Below are 16849 nucleotides of genomic sequence, written 5' to 3'. Positions count from 1 at the left end.
AACATCAACTTTTTTTTTTCAATATAATGTATATTTTAAGTATATATTAAGTTTAGATTGTGGGTAGTTTTTGTCTTTCTTTTTTGTGATGCTAAAGTAATTTTAATTTAAAGTTTAAAAAAAATTGTTCAATTTCTTCATTACCCTTTATTTTTATAAAAAACTAGCTGACCCGGCGAACTTCGTATCGCCTAACAGTGACTTTTAAGTATTATCACAAATCTTTTGTATGGGAGTATAGAAAAGTGTTGTTTTTAGACTTTTTCAGAAAATAAATTTTTTTTTTTTTTTTAGAATTTTTCTCTCCGTAAAAACCATCCTCGTACTTCAAGGAATATTTAAAAAAAAGAATTAGCGAAATCGGTCCAACCGTTCTCGAGTTTTGCGCTTAGCAACACATTCAGCGACTCATTTTTATATTATAGATACTAATTTAAAAGACACATCCAAGGTATACAACGTTGATTCGGTAATCGAAGTTTCAAAGGAGTAACCCAAGTTTGCGATGTGTACTTTTGCGCGATTTCCATTTATACATATACTAACGACCCGCCATGGCTTCGCACGGGTGCAAAAACTATCAGTGTTCCTCTACAATATTATGCATGTATTATACGTGTAAACCTTCCTCTGAAATCACTTTATTTACTTAATAAAACCGCATTAAAATCCGTTGCGTAGTTTTAAAGATCTAAGCATACAGACATCGGGAAGCGACGAACGAACCAGTTTCGATCACACTAAAATACATTTACTAGTGGTTCTCCCTTAAAAATGGAAAATATTTAAAATAAAATTAGTGTGGTACTCCGTAAATATGACGTAACGAACACCTAGATATGAAAATTCAAAAAGAAAAATAAACAGAACAGCACTAGCAAGGCGAACTCAGTTCCCTCGAGGGTTAGTTGTCTGTTCAATAATTCAGTATCGTGGAGCCTTACACACAGTGGGTTAGTCATGCAAATTACAGAAGGAAATGTTCGTGATCGTCACCTGACCTGTACTTGACACGTTTGATATGTGGAGAAATAGCTGTGTCCTGCGGTTGCACCCGCGTTATTCCAATCTCGTGATAATGTATATAAAAAGTAGCCTGTGTTATTATAGATTTCAAACTATGTAATCTACGCATCTAGTTTTATTGCAATCAGTGCTGTAATTTTGTGTGAAAGATTAGCTTGCAACCATCCTACCAAACTTTCGCATTACGCTTCTTTCGATTATATTTACGCTTCAGCCTGTAATATCCCACTGCTGGACGTAGACCTATTTCCCCGTATAGGAGAAGGATCAGAGCTTATACGCTGCTCTAATACGGGTTGGCGGATATATTACCCACTATGAATAACGATCACTATCGGGTGGTACATGATATCAACCGAGACCGATGGCTTAACGTGCTCTCCGAGGCACGGCGGGGAGACCAACAAGGTTTGCACAAACACCCAGACCACGGTAAACATCTGTATAGTCAATACAAATTTTTCTCATGTGCGGGCATCAGTATATCCAGATAGTATCACAAAAATAACAGCTGTTATCTGTGGTTGCTCATAACTGGGTGAGCGCAGTAAAAGAACTTTCTCACTATTTTATTTTTACCAGCTTACTCCCCAAGTCAAGCGTGCGTAAAGAAGTTTTATTTCAATAGATAAATAACGCTTATATGTATATGTATGAATTTTGTTTATTTCCAGAAGATAGCGTGATGCGTGCGCCGGCGAGCGCCGGCGGGGAGGCGGTGACGCGGTGGTCGCAGACCGCGCCCGCGCCGCTCACGGACTACGCGGACACGGCGCCGCCGATACACGCCCACCCCGTCTTCCCCTACGACGACGAAATCAACCAGCGACTCGCCATTTGGTAATTGCTTACATTATACACACATACATACACTATTACACACATCTATTGTAAAATTACAAAATAAATTATATTTGCATACGTAACACATTCATACATATGTACACACTAGCTTTTACCCGCTGCTTCGCTTGCATTGATTTTTTTTTTTTTTGTTAAAAAGTTACCTATGTTACTTCTAATACGTCCAAGAATGTATGTACAAAGTTTCATGATGATTGGTTAAGCAGTTTTTTTCGTGAAAGCGTAACAAACAAACTTACATGCACATTTATAATATTAGTAGGAATTTACGACTGTAATTCTACAATTTTAAGATAAAATGTTTAAGAAGACTTACAATAAACTGTCACAAATTATATTAATAATTTGGTTTCTATCGAAAGAACCCTATAATTTGTTTTTCCTAAGTATTCCATATACGGACATCCGATGTTTACAATTAGTATACATATAGAAAAGAGGGTAATTTAATTAATCATGTATGTTACGTTATTTAATTTTTTTGTCCAGTAGAACCCGAATCTTTACATTGCAGTTTAATTGGCGAATAAATTCGATTCGCTGTAATCATTTGGATAGTTCTAAAGGTCGGGTTAAAAGCGAAACAATTAGTTCAAAAATTCATTGTTATTTTGTAAATAAAACAACAATAAATTCGAGTACGATATTTGCTAGTTTAAATTGAAAATGAAATTGCAATTAAATTTCGAGAATGACACTCACGTGGAAACTTGAAAAAATTAAATATCAACTATGATATGTTATTAACTACGTCATACGATTGACCTCATAAACTTTTGATTAGAAAAAATGAGTTATTTTTATCTTTACGTAAAATATTTATAAATTGGTGGATATTGATTATGTTTGAATGCGCTTATGGCCATATTAAGTCATAGACAAAAATATAAAAATTTTGATCTCTAAGTCCTGCCTTATTCGTGGCAAATGAAATGCGGATCAATGAAGAAGTAGCTTTCGATTTTTCCAGATGCAAAAATAAATCGCTTCCACAATCCACGCTTATTTATTGATCGTCTTACATTAATTAACATTTACGTGTAAATCCGTTCAGTCGATAGGAACTCATTGGAAATTAAACTTTATACAAGTATTTAATAATCATGTTTACTCACAGTAATAATAATAACTGTGTTTGCTCGCAAACGAACAAAACCTACTTCATTAACACACCCATACACACACATACATACACATCAGCCTATCGCAATCCACTGCTGGACATAGGCATCCACAAGTTCGCGCCAAAAATGGCGTGAACTCATGTTTTGCCCATAGACACCACGTTAGGTAGGTTTGGTGACCGCAAGGCTGGCCTTGTCGCACCGAAGACGCTGCTGACTTTCATTACATCGTCAAGTAAATACAACGTATCTAGACGAAAAAATGGTCAAGTAAATACTGGTTATAAAAGATTAAATGGGATCACATCATAAGCATTACCTTTCGATTGTAAAAAAAATTATGGAAATTGGTTCACCCAGAAAAAAGTTCTGAACACTGAAAAAGTTCACTAGAAAAAATGCAGTCGAATTGAGGACCTCCTCCTATTTTAGAAGTCGGTTAAAAATAAATACTTTATTCTTGAGTATGTAAGTTATCGTTCTCATAAAATACAAGTCCAAAGTAAAATAAAATCGTTTATTTTATTCCAGGCAAGGCGATATATCAACGTTGGAAGTGGACGCGATCACGAACACCACAGACGAAACGTTGACCGAGTGCAATTTAGTTAGCGAGCGCATCATGCAGGGCGCTGGGCCCGACCTGAAGGAGGAGATCATTACCAGGTCCTTAGGTATGTTCATTGTAGGGTGACACTTGTTCTCTATTCCACCAGGGGTCCAACGCGGCAAACGAGCGCACAGCCCACCTAATGGTAAGCTGTTACCGTAGACTACAGACGCCTTCAACCTTCAACCAAATTAGAAGCGCTACAAGCGCGTTGCCGACTATCCTCTATCTGTGTTCTTCTGTAAGGTCAAGGTACTTCCCCAGACGGGCTGCTCCGAATTTTGAGCCGGATACATTCCGCTGTACCAGAGCTCTTGGGGGGATAGGGTCAGCAACGCGCTTCCGATGCTTCTGGTGTTGCAGACGTCAATAAGCTACGGTAATCGCTCACCATCAGGTGAGCCGTACGCTTGTTTGCCGACCTAGTTGTATAAAAAAAACATGGTGGCTAGCAGGCCTAAGAGAGAGATCATTACAATAAGGAAGTAAAATAATAATGTAGTAAGAAATACAAATAAGACATTACGTATTAAATTACGAATATTAAAATAGATGAACTGTTTGTAATATGCATCGTAAACCGCATCCCGTGAAACTGATAGGACTACATACCTCGATTACGTTGAGCGTAGAAAAAATGCTAAACATCAAAGCAAATTGAATTGCTGCTTTAATATCTGAGTGTACCATAGAGAATAGTAAAATTATTTATGGATTTCATTGGAATAAAGCATGTTGGAATAAGGAAGTCAATATACAGGGTGTCCCAGAAAGAATGGATAACCCTGAAGCGACCCCAGTCGGGCTGCTCCATATTTTGAGCAGGAAATTCCTGCTGTGCCCTACCTCAGTTAATCCTTCCTACCTTACCTTCCTTCAGGCGTCGTCTTTTTACTGGGGCTGTCTAAAAGAACAGGTGTACTTCAAGCCTATTTCAAGTTTGGAGGAATTACGATGTCGTGTGCAGGAAGCCGCTTCAATAATAACTGAACGGCGCTACGCACGACTTCTTAGAAGAGCATTTATTAGAAGATGTCGAGCTTGTATCAGAGTCGGTGGCAGACAATTCGAACACCTTTTATAAAATAAAGATTGATTTATGTACAACTTAACGCTTTTATTTTAACAATTTAAGACAACATTATTTTTTTCTTTCTTCAGTCGAGTTTACTCTTTTTGCATCTTAACGTTAAATAAAATCATGTATTATACCATTTTGTAATCTGTATTAACTGCGCATATTTTTGAAATAGTTGGCCGCTTAGGTCTTCATACTTTTTTTTTTCACGAAGGGCTCTCAAACTTTGTCAAAATTATTTTCTTATCAAATTTTATGCTAAAAATTGAAGTTGATATTTTTTTTTCCGAAAAAGTACAATAGATACTCATACTCTTTACTGCATTTCTAATAGTATAGTCTATGAGGAAAAAGATAACACCAAAAACACAACAAATTTCATTAATTTGCGGCCGTGGTGTACATGAAAATAGAGTAAGGTCAATAAATATGTATTTTTTTTTAAAAACCTCATATTTTTGGCACCACTTGGAATTTTTTGTTTTGTGTATTTTTATTAGAGCGCTTGATAGCCGTACTATTAGGCGCTTCAGGGTTATCCATTCTTTCTGGGACACCCTGTATATTATACATTAGTTTGGGCCAGAAGTTATTTGTATTTTTACAAACTTCTTGTTTGATAGCCATGATAGTAATAGCTTTTGTTGGAGTCAATAGATGTCGCTGTATGTAGCATTATGAAGAAAAAGAATATAAATGTATTCTTTACCTCAGACTACAATTTAAAAAAATGGCTGTTATAGAGACTGCCGATAGAAGTGAAAACTTAGAACTTTTATTTTTTATCGCGTGAGTCATGTCGGTGACGCGAACCCATAAGATTTTCCCCAACTAAAAAGTATTCAACACGGCTAAAGAAGTTTTCACTTAAAAAAAAGTTATAATTTTTTCAATTGATCAACTTTTTATAAACTAAAACCTTTTATTAGTGTCTATGTCACTGTTATAAAGGTATAAAACGGTATGTATATTCTATTCTTCCTGATAACCATTTTAAATTACCGATACTTAAGACCTGTTGCTAGCGCTGTTACTTGTGTTCCTGTGACCGTAGCCCTTGAAATAGTGCAAAAAGCGTAACTCAAAATGATTTTCGACAAATTTGAAAAAAAACCCCCCCCCCCCCCCCCTTCCCCAATTTTAAATATTACTATGGAATAAATAACCACTAATTACATTAAAAACGGTTTCAATATCAGACATAAATGCATGATTTTTAGTTGTTTTTCTATTTTATTATTTCCAGAATGTCGGACGGGTGAAGTGGTGGTGACGAGCGGATACAACCTCCACTGCAGACACATTATACACACGGTCTGCCCCAAGTACGTGGCGAAGTACCACACGGCGGCCGAGAGCTCTCTGCACAATTGCTACAAGTAGGATATGTGTTCATTGTCATATTTTAGAATATCATCGAAATAACGGATTCTTATTTAAGTTTTAGAAAATTGTATGACTTGTCATCAATAGGGCTAGAAAATGAGCCTAGGGGGAGGCAGAAATAATTATGAAGACATGTAGTTGTTGATTTAATGACAGTTTTGAAGTAAATTTTCTTTAGGCACGCTTGACTTGGGCATTAAGCTGGTGAATGCGTTCACGTTACGTTAAGTGTGATCGGGCGAAACGAACGCAAGTTGAGAGGGAGATGTAAGTTAGATGGAGCTAAAAAAGTTTTACTTCCGCTGTGTGGTCTAAAGCACACTCGTTTTTTTTTTTAATGTTTTTCTAAACCTACCTAGAAACATATATTTCGAGCATTGTATCGTTAACACAACTATACTAAAATAGTCTTTCATTTTTCAATATATGTCTGAATGGCGTAGTTCAACTGGTCTATTTGAACTCGGGTCTTAATTTGCAACGACCCAATTGGTAAAGCAGCTAGTAACAGCGATGACTCACTATTTTCTTAAATCGAAAGGGTTTGTTTTATACAAATAGGTCTGTGAACTAGCGTACAGCTCATCCTCTGGTAAGAAGTTACCAGTTAGACGTTTTCAATAGCAGAAGTGTCACATGCGCGTTGCCGTCCTCATCCCCGACCCTTCCGAAATGCTCTGGTCACCTTACTCACCACAGGAACACAACACTGCTTGAGAGCAATATTATTCCGCTATGATCTTCTGTAATGTTATTTCCCCAAACGGGCTGCTCCAAATTTTGAGCAGGATATATCCTCCGTATATCCTGTATCCTATCCCGTACATCAACGAAAATTTTGGCCTTAGTCCTAACTTCAGCTAGTCAATTTGAACAAGCGTTCCAATTCACTACGATGAAACTGGTTCAAAGGGTGTGACTAAGCTAGTGACAACCACGAATTGGCATTAACATATTGAATTCATAGAGAGAAGCCTTAAAGCTTAATCCACCACGCTGGTGCACTGCGGGTTGGCGGATATGTTCCCTTAAAATTTAACTTAACCTGCTCTCCGAAGCACGGTGGGGTGACCCACAAAGACAGATATCCGGAAAGGAATATTTGTACAAATATCCATCCCGAGCGGGAATCGAACCCGCAAACCGTTGGTGTTTTAGGCGACTGCTCATACCACTACACCAGAGCGGTTGTAACATATTATATACAATATCTGACGTGTTTCCAGCAACGTGTTACACTGCGCTCGAGAGATGGGCGTGCGCACGCTGGCGCTGTGTGTCATCAGCACGCCGCGGAAGAACTTTCCACCCGACCTCGCCGCGCATGTCGCACTGCGTGAGTAGCTTTAACTCGACTGCTACTGTTCAGTTTGAAAGGACCAGTAAATTTGTCGAAATTTACTTTGTTTTTTGAAGTAAAACTCCTATACGCACGCTTGACTTGGGGAGTAAGCTGATGAATGCGTGACGAGAGCGTTACGATAAGTGTGATTGGGCGAGGTGAACGGAGCAAGAGAGAGAGAGAGAGAAGTGCGAGCACACTTTTTTTTCTCTCTTTCTCTCATAGCCATTTACGTTTCGTATATCTAAGACACAGTACAGGCCTATTTCTAAAGAAGTTTTACTTCAGTTGTGTGGCCTTAAGCACACTCGTTTTTTTTTTTTTAACTTTTATATTATCTTTGTCGAGGTCCTAATTAACACATGACGTATAATTGACGTCACATGTTAATCATATAAGTGTAATACTATTTTACGTCAATTTGACATAAAAGTGACTCTTTTCATGATCTGCACATGACCTTATATACGATGATACCATCGTAATTCATATTGACGCAAAATTGACTGCTTTATGATATTACAGGACTTAAGTGTAATATACTTTGTATGTAATATTAACTTTGAGTTGTGACGTCACATGCAAGTAATTGTTTAACGTGCAACTTACATACTTTAGATTAAGTCTATCAATTTATTAGATCTGCTGTAAATCCTTTTTATGTCATATTGACTCAGCAAATTTGTCATACAATTACATAAGTTTCAAGTCCTTTATTTACCTAAAATTGACAGAGCAATTTTATCATATAATTATATACGTGTTAATAGAATTGACACTAGATGGTGCTACATGTATTTTAAACAATGCTATTGATGTAACATTGCAAAATTGTAAGTGAACGGTTAATTTGGCTCTTGGTTGGTTTTGGTAGTTAGCTACATTTTTGTGATATGTCATTTCGATTATGTTTACGTTTAATTAAAATATTTGATGTCAAAATTTCGTAACTATTTACTCATATCATTACCCGTGTCCACTTAATTTTCTTTTTGTGTCTCATAAATATTAGTGAAGATCGGAAAAAATTGATGTCATATTTATGTCAGTTCTATTATAGTATTCCTAAATTCCGTCGTTATTTGTTTATTTATGTTATAAATAAAATTTATTATATGACATCATTATTATATCACATGGACATCAGTGAGGTCAGAATGATATTGAATAAACATCATAATTATGTCATGCTTATAACGTCAGAGGATGACGTAAAAAAGGGAGATATAATGTTCTTATATATAAATTACTTTAATCTTATGTAAGCTATGATTTAGAATGATGTTTATATTCTGACGGCGGCTAGTTAGAAGATATAGTATAGTGGTATAATAATAAGAAAATATATAAAGCAATAATACTGCACTCAAACAGCGTTTTGTTTCTGTGGTGAGTAAGGTGACCAGAGCTCCTGGGGAGGATCGGGGGTAGGGACGGCATCGCACTTGCGATCCTTCCGATGCTTCCGATGTTTCAGGAGTCTATAAGCTACGGTGGTCGCTAACCATTAGGCGAGCGCTCGTGTGTGGAGCTAGTTCATTAAGGAACCCTTCGCTGCGCAGGCTCGGCGCGGCGGCACCTGGAGGCGCACGCGCTGCCGGCGCAGGTGGTGCTGGCGGGCGCGCCGGGCGCCGAGCTGGCGCCGCTGCTGGCGCTCGCGCCGCTGTACTTCCCGCGCGCGCCGCGGGAGGCCGACGCGGCGCGCTGGCGGCTGCGGGCGCGCCCCGACCCGCCCGAGCGCCGCATCCGCATCATACACAACCCGCACGAGCACGCCGCAGGTACGACACGCGACCGCCGTACTGCCGCCTGACGTACTGCGCCGACCTGCCCGAGCGCCCGCACCCACAAGCGTACACACGGGACCTCACACGCACCCACAAGCGTACACATGCACCCTTAAATGTTTCACAATACATACGCTTCAGCCTGTAATATCCCACTACTGGGCATAGGTCTCTTTCCCCATGTAGGAGAAGGATCAGAGCTTAATCCACCACGATGCTCCTTCGTCTGGAAAATCCGTATAGCTAAATAGTTATTTAGTGAATAAAACACTGGAGATATATCGTAATTTGTTTATAATCGGATGCATAATTGTTTGAAATGATACAAACAATAATATTACTCAAATAATATAAACTCCATTTCGTTAAAGGGTGTTACGTCCGACCTGGAGTATATTGAAAACGAGTGGAAGCGTGATCTCAGGTACGAACGGGACGAACAATTGTCTGCAGTACGCAGAGCTAACACTCAATGTCTTAAATAAAAATCCTACCTTAGTTTCACTGAATACTGTTCGGTGAAGCCTCGCCAGGTATAACTTAATTAACATCAAACTATAATTGGCCAATCATTACGTCTAATGCTAATCAATTATACTTAACTGAAGTGGCGGGCTGAAGCAGGAACCAGCAATCAAAATGGCCGTTGTTCGGCGTAGTTCCCTCACGTTTTTCACAATAATTCAACAAGGAATACAAGGAATACAATTTGCTATTAACAATTAAATTACTTCAAACAACAAAGGATGGTTCGATCAACAAAAGGCGATAATTTTTCGCGAGAACGAACAAGTACAAACAAAAGCGTAACTTTTATATGGAGACCGGAAAAACAATGCAAATTTTTAAATTCAAAAGGTGACGAATGACAGCTCATAGATAAAACCATTTCGTAAACTATACTAACTGTCATAGATAATATAATAGTTTAGTGTTGCTACATTTGGTTCATAACATCTACCCGCCTCGGCCAGGACTACCTGGCCGCTAATCAATTGGCAGTCGTGACAAGGTTGATACCGCTCTCTTCAGAACAGAACCGTCCACCCGAACCTCAGCAAAACGGGGCACTCCATCTGCTCCAAAGACGAGGTTAAGAATGCGCCCTCTGCGCCAACACAGTGGCGGTGAGTTAGCGTCCTTAACCAGAACGAGGTCACCAACATGCGGTGGATCAGTCTTGTCAGTCCACTTAACGCGCTGCTGGAGAATATGCAAATATTCCAAATTCCAACGTTTCCAAAAGCTCTGAGTGAGTTGTTGGATCAATTCAAACCGCGAGAGACGATTGAGTTTCACATCAACATAGGGGTATTCCGGCAGGGCGTTCAGCGGCCGTCCAATCAAAAAATGGCCCGGTGTGAGGGCTTCCAAATCGTTAGGGTCTGAAGAGATCGGGCACAACGGGCGTGAATTCAACATGGCTTCAATTTTGCAAAACACAGTTGCGAGCTCCTCAAATGTTAATACGGACTCGCCAATTACTCGTCGCAGATGTGTTTTGGCAACCTTTACAACACTTTCAAAAATTCCTCCCCAGTGGGGGCATGACGCGGGACTGAACTTCCAAGTTATTCTGCGACTAGCTAGTCTAGACGCAATCTCAGTCTCATTAGACGCCAAAAATTCATATATCTCTTTTAAATAGTTATTTGTGCCTTTGAAGTTGGTGCCGCAATCCGACCGAATCAAGGACGGTAGTCCTCGTCGTGACACGAATCTATCTAACGTCGCAACAAAGGCCTCTGTCGAGAGGGCTGAGACTAGTTCTAAGTGTACCGCCTTGGTGGACAGGCAAACAAAGACGCACAGGTAGGACTTGACCGTTTTACTGTTCCTGAGGGTCGAGGTCTTAACCGAAAAGGGACCTGCAAAGTCCGTCCCAACTCCAGCAAAGGGCCTTGTCTCTGTGACCCGATCCGACGGCAGGTCACCCATGATAGGCTGCATGGTAGAGGCCTTGAGTCTATAACAAGACATGCAGCGAAAGACCACACTACGGATCGTCCTTCGGGCCGATAAAATCCAAAATTCTCGTTGTAAAATGGCCAATAAGGCATTACAGCCGGCGTGGGAGTTCTTGATGTGACGATCAGTCACCAACAAACTCACTAAGTGGCCACTTTTGGGCAACAGGAGGGGATGACGAGCTCCATACGGGAGGTTTGCGTTCCTTAGACGCCCTCCGACTCGCAAAAGACCCGCACTGTCCAAAAAGGGGTTCAGTTTGCAAATGGCTCCAGACAGCTTACATTTGCCTTTTCTCAAAATATCAATCTCATTTTCAAAGTTTGCACAGAACGAACCCAATGAAGAAGAGCATCCTGGAGCTCTTGTGGCGATAAGAACGCCTCCAAGCATTTGTTCTGTGGGTGTCTACAATTTCTGGTGAAGCGCTTGATCCAAGCGGTGACCCCCAGTAATTTGTCTAATGAGCTGTAGCGATTCATTAGGAAATCTGGGTCGAACGGATGGTCCCGCCGTTCAATCGCAAGGGTTCGCAACCCAGGCAATGTGACAGTATCCAAGGCCGGTGTTCGCGGCCAATTAGATTCTGACCTGGTCAACCACTCAGGTCCCCACCACAGGGAGTGCTCAACCAAAAAGGGGGCCATACATCCCCGTGATGCGCAATCAGCAGGGTTGACTTCGCCAGGCACATGCCTCCAGATTAACGGGGTTTCCGATTTCTGGATCTGAGAGACCCGATTTGCAACAAACACCTCTAAGGTGTGGACTGACGTCTTCAGCCAACACAGAACAATTTGACTGTCAGTCCATGCATAGACCGTGGCAATGTTAACTGACGGGCATAACGTTGACATGACGTGATTCAAGAGGCGAGCAAGAAGGGCCGCCCCCGACAACTCTAACTTAGGAATTGTCAAGGCGGTTCGAAGAGGCGCAACCTTGCTCTTCGCCATGACCAATGACACCTTCACCTGACCATCCATGGTCACGGTGCGTAAATATACGGCTGCTGCGTACCCACGTTCCGAAGCGTCCGAGAACCCATGAAGGGACGCTGTATGCTTCCCTGGTGGAAGCATAGCACGGGGCAACGATATCATATTGATAGCAGGCAATGAGGAAGCAAACAGGAGCCAGTCCTTCAAAATAGCTTCGCGGAGTGGCTCGTCCCATCCAAGACCTGCAGTCCAAAGTCTCTGCAGGAAGCATTTGGCCCAGAATATGACTGGGCATATCCAACCATTGGGATCAAACGTTCTCGCGACAGTCGACAGAACCAGCCGTTTCGTCCAAGTGCGAGGCGAATCCAAATCGACGTTGAACGTGAAGATGTCCTGGACTGGTCTGTACTGTATTCCAAGGACTGTCATCATGGTAGGATTGTCACGGTTCTCAAATAGGTGAGGATCCTGCTGGTGGTCATCAGGTAGCCCATCCAAGAGCGCAGGTAAGTTGGAGATCCATTTACGCAATTCATATCCTGCGGAGGCTAGGATGCCAATCAATTCGTCACGCAAAAGGAGAGCCTCTCTCTCCGTGGACGCACCAGTGCATATGTCATCAACATATAGGTCCTCCTTCAAAATGGCGGCTGCGCGAGGAAACGACATACGCTCTCGATCTGCGAGCTCCCAAAGCGAACGTATGGCCAAAAAGGGGCTAGACCGCAGCCCGTATGTGTTCGTGTTGAGTTCGTAGACAAGTATGGGATCTTGCGGGTTTTCCCGCCACAATATCAGCTGGTATCGACGATCATCAGGGTGGATTACCGTTTGCCTGAACATCATCTTGATGTCAGCTACGAAAACGAATTGGTGACGCCGAAACCGCGTGATGACATCACAAAGGTCCTTAAGCAATTTGGGACCAGAATGAAGACACTGGTTCAAGGACACTCCCGATGTGGTCTGCGCAGAACCATCAAATACTGTGCGCAGCTTGCCACTTGACGGCTTTATCACAGCATGATGCGGGAGGAAAAAATGCTCCGTCGAGCGCCAGTCAAGTTTTGACACAGACATGTGTCCCAAATTCTCATACTCCCGCATGAAGTCAATGTACTTCTGTTTAAGTAGCGGGTCCCTGCTCATGCGGCGCTCCATTGCCAATAAACGCTTCTCTGCAGTAGGCCGCGAGTCGCCAAGGGGCGGTCGTACGGCAAGAAATGGCAATCTTGTCATGATCCGGCCAGAACGAAGATAACTGGTGTTGCTCTTGTAGAACCGTTCACACTCCTCGTGTTCCGGATCAGAGCGGGGTGCTTGTGGTGGCTCTTCCACTTCCCAAAATCTCTGCACGGCGTCAGAGAGGGCGGAGCCCACCATCAAAGCCGTTCCAGGTTCAGCAGGAGGGGGAGCCCTCAATACAGGCCCCATCAATGCGAACCCAAATATGGTCCGGAGGGCTACTAAGCCACCTGGCTGCAAAACACGATCCTTACCGAGTAATATTTTGCCCAGTACATCGGCGCCAAGCAACAAATCGACCGTGCCAGGTAGGTCGAATTTAGGGTCAGCCAAGTCCAAATCGGCGGTCAATTTTACCGCATCCGCAGACAACCGAACTTGCGGGTGACTGCCCAAGATGTTCTCCATCACAATGGCCGACGATCTCAGCGTCGGGCGTTGAGAATTTGAGGGCGAGAACTCAAACGAAACGTGGCCCTCAACCGTGGTTACAGGGGCGTTCCCGACACCTCTTATTACATCTGAATACTTTTTAATATTCAGGCCAGTCTGCCCCACCAACCAAGACGAGGCTATGCACCCCTGTGAGCCTGTGTCCAATATTGCTCGGACTACAACCGAGGCGCCCGTCCGTCCCCAGACCCGGACATAGGCCGTGGGCAAGAGGACGGTCTCAAAAGGGGGTGGTGCATAGCGGGGGCAGACGCCAACATCCTAATGTTGGCGTGGCGGCGATCTATCGCCGCTATCCCGGGACGGCACGTCAAAACGAGGGAGTGGTTTAAACTCGCCCTCCTCTCGATGGCGACTGCCACGAGCCATAGTCGGCGGTTCGTAGCGCCGGGAGCGTCCGTACTGAGGGTTGCGCGGCTCCAAACGGGGACGCTCCGCCAGAGGGGGGGACGGCAATCGTACCGGACGTGCGTCACGGTAATCGTGGTAAATGACTGGAGGTGACCGTGATTGGTCACGAGGGTGCGATGAGGGCGAACGGGGCACAAAGGTGCGGGATTGAACCCGAGGCCCCCTTCCATACCCGCCCGTGGGGCTGCGCGCCGAATCATATCGGCGATCCACAGCAGCACAATCTGCGTGGCGGGGGGGAGGTGAGCCGGACTCCAAATTGCGGGACTGAGCCCGGTGTCCGCTCTCATACCCGCCCGAAGGCGACCCCGGGTGGTCGCGGCGGCCATTTGCGTTGGCGCACAGCACCTTTAAATGTTGCCCTCCACAAACAGGACACGGGTGCATGTCGGGGCAAGCGCGCTGAAAGTGGTCCCCCAGGCAGGAGAAACACCAGCCTCGGGCCTTAGCAATCCGCCTACGAGAGGCCACATGCAACGCTACAAAGTCCGGGCACTGCATCGTCCGGTGCCCCCGGGACTTACAGAACCGGCAGACCGGTCGCGCAGCCTGCGCGACTGCAAAGCGGGGGGACGCCCTTCCCTTTGGCGCCATTTGAGCAGTGCGCCGTTTGTTGGTGGGTCCGGAGCTTGATAGTCCCACCGGCGCATCCATAACGTCGCCCATGCGACACTCATTCTCCAGGAACGCCAACAATTGCTCATAACTAGGGAGAGGAGATGCCTCATCCCTAGTGTGCGCCTGTTCAAAACGTGCTCTCAGGGACACCGGCAACCGCTTGAGCATAATACGCACCAACCAGTATGACGACTGGTCAACCGGCAGGCCCAAGCGGCTAAGAGCATTGGTAGCTGCAACGAGGGGGTTAAGCATCTTGGTCCTCAACTGGGCGGTATTACTCACGACAGGAATGTCCATTATCTGGTCGATATGAGCATCGGCCAGACAGCGCTGGTTTTGGTAGCGCTTGGTGAGTAATGACCGCGCGACCGCATAGCTCCCTTCACAAATCGGGAGGTGCTGCACCAATTCTCTTGCCTCTCCATCCAGCACTGAGAGCAGGTAGGCCAGCTTTTGGGACAGGCTCAAATCCTCCCTAGAGTCCACAAGGCTTTCGAACAGGCCGATGAAACCCATCCACGCGTCGAGTCGACCATCGAAATGGGGGAGGTCCAGGTTAGGCAGTCGGGTCAAAAGGCCCACGGGAGTCTTCAAAGAGGCCCTTGTAGGCGGTACTCCGGCGCGCGAGGCTAAGATCTCCCGGGCGCGTTGGGAGATTTCATCGGCGAGGCCCAAAATTTGGACGTAGTCCTCGTGGACTTGCTCCCGTCGCTCCTTCGGAAGCGACTCCATTGGCACATCGTCAAGGTGCAGAAGGAGGCGCTGGTACAGAGTCTCGACCTGTTCAAGTCGAGCCGGGCATTTCTCGTACCTGTCTATTAAGGCCTCCGTGCGGTCTTCCCTATTCACCAAGGCGACCGCTGAACTGAACCATCTCAGTTGAGCTGTGATTCCTGAACAAGATTCACGGACCATGGTGACCGCGGTCGAAGTCATCTTCAAAGGCACAGATATAACAACAGTAACAACAAACAATAATCAAATTAATTCCAATGAAACAACTGCTATCACTGAATTGAAATCAAGTATCAAATCTTAAATAACTTCAGTAATAATACAAGAAAAAATTAAAACTAAGTTTTTTAATCTAATATTTCAACAAACTAGATTCAAAGCAATAACACAATTTACTCAACAAATTAATGAATTTACTGATAAATACCCATTTAAACAGCTATTTCTAATCTTATACTAACAAACAAGAGTATTTATAAGAAATTAACCTTCAATAAAGCATAAGACAACAGCTGTTATTAACTCAAATCCAAATATTAGACCTTAAGTATCTAAATATAATATTTTAATAAAGAAAGAATTAAACAAATTGTGACCTAACTTATTCATACAATATAATAAACTGAGCAACAATAAGTTAACCACGCTCTGCTACCAAAACTTGTTACGTCCGACCTGGAGTATATTGAAAACGAGTGGAAGCGTGATCTCAGGTACGAACGGGACGAACAATTGTCTGCAGTACGCAGAGCTAACACTCAATGTCTTAAATAAAAATCCTACCTTAGTTTCACTGAATACTGTTCGGTGAAGCCTCGCCAGGTATAACTTAATTAACATCAAACTATAATTGGCCAATCATTACGTCTAATGCTAATCAATTATACTTAACTGAAGTGGCGGGCTGAAGCAGGAACCAGCAATCAAAATGGCCGTTGTTCGGCGTAGTTCCCTCACGTTTTTCACAATAATTCAACAAGGAATACAAGGAATACAATTTGCTATTAACAATTAAATTACTTCAAACAACAAAGGATGGTTCGATCAACAAAAGGCGATAATTTTTCGCGAGAACGAACAAGTACAAACAAAAGCATAACTTTTATACGGAGACCGGAAAAACAATGCAAATTTTTAAATTCAAAAGGTGACGAATGACAGCTCATAGATAAAACCATTTCGTAAACTATACTAACTGTCATAGATAATATAATAGTTTAGTGTTGCTACATTTGGTTCATAACAAAGGGTATTG

General features: G+C 43.1%; 1 protein-coding gene across 1 annotated transcript in view; it reads left to right on the top strand.

Annotated features, from left to right (window-relative positions):
* The window catches only part of LOC123654915 (protein GDAP2 homolog), a 95399-nt gene that overhangs the window by 15441 nt on the left and 63109 nt on the right, over positions 1–16849 (top strand). Inside the window, exons 2-6 of the mRNA XM_045590772.1 lie at positions 1701–1866; positions 3546–3688; positions 5949–6081; positions 7315–7424; positions 8993–9229. Coding sequence (XP_045446728.1) covers positions 1701–1866; positions 3546–3688; positions 5949–6081; positions 7315–7424; positions 8993–9229 — 789 coding nt within the window. The remainder of the gene's footprint in view (positions 1–1700; positions 1867–3545; positions 3689–5948; positions 6082–7314; positions 7425–8992; positions 9230–16849) is intronic.

The sequence above is a fragment of the Melitaea cinxia genome, chromosome 7 (genome assembly GCF_905220565.1).
Source record: "Melitaea cinxia chromosome 7, ilMelCinx1.1, whole genome shotgun sequence".
Taxonomy (NCBI): Eukaryota; Metazoa; Arthropoda; class Insecta; order Lepidoptera; family Nymphalidae; genus Melitaea; species Melitaea cinxia.
Note: the sequence above shows the minus strand (reverse complement) of the source record. Positions and strands in the feature narration are given on the sequence as shown.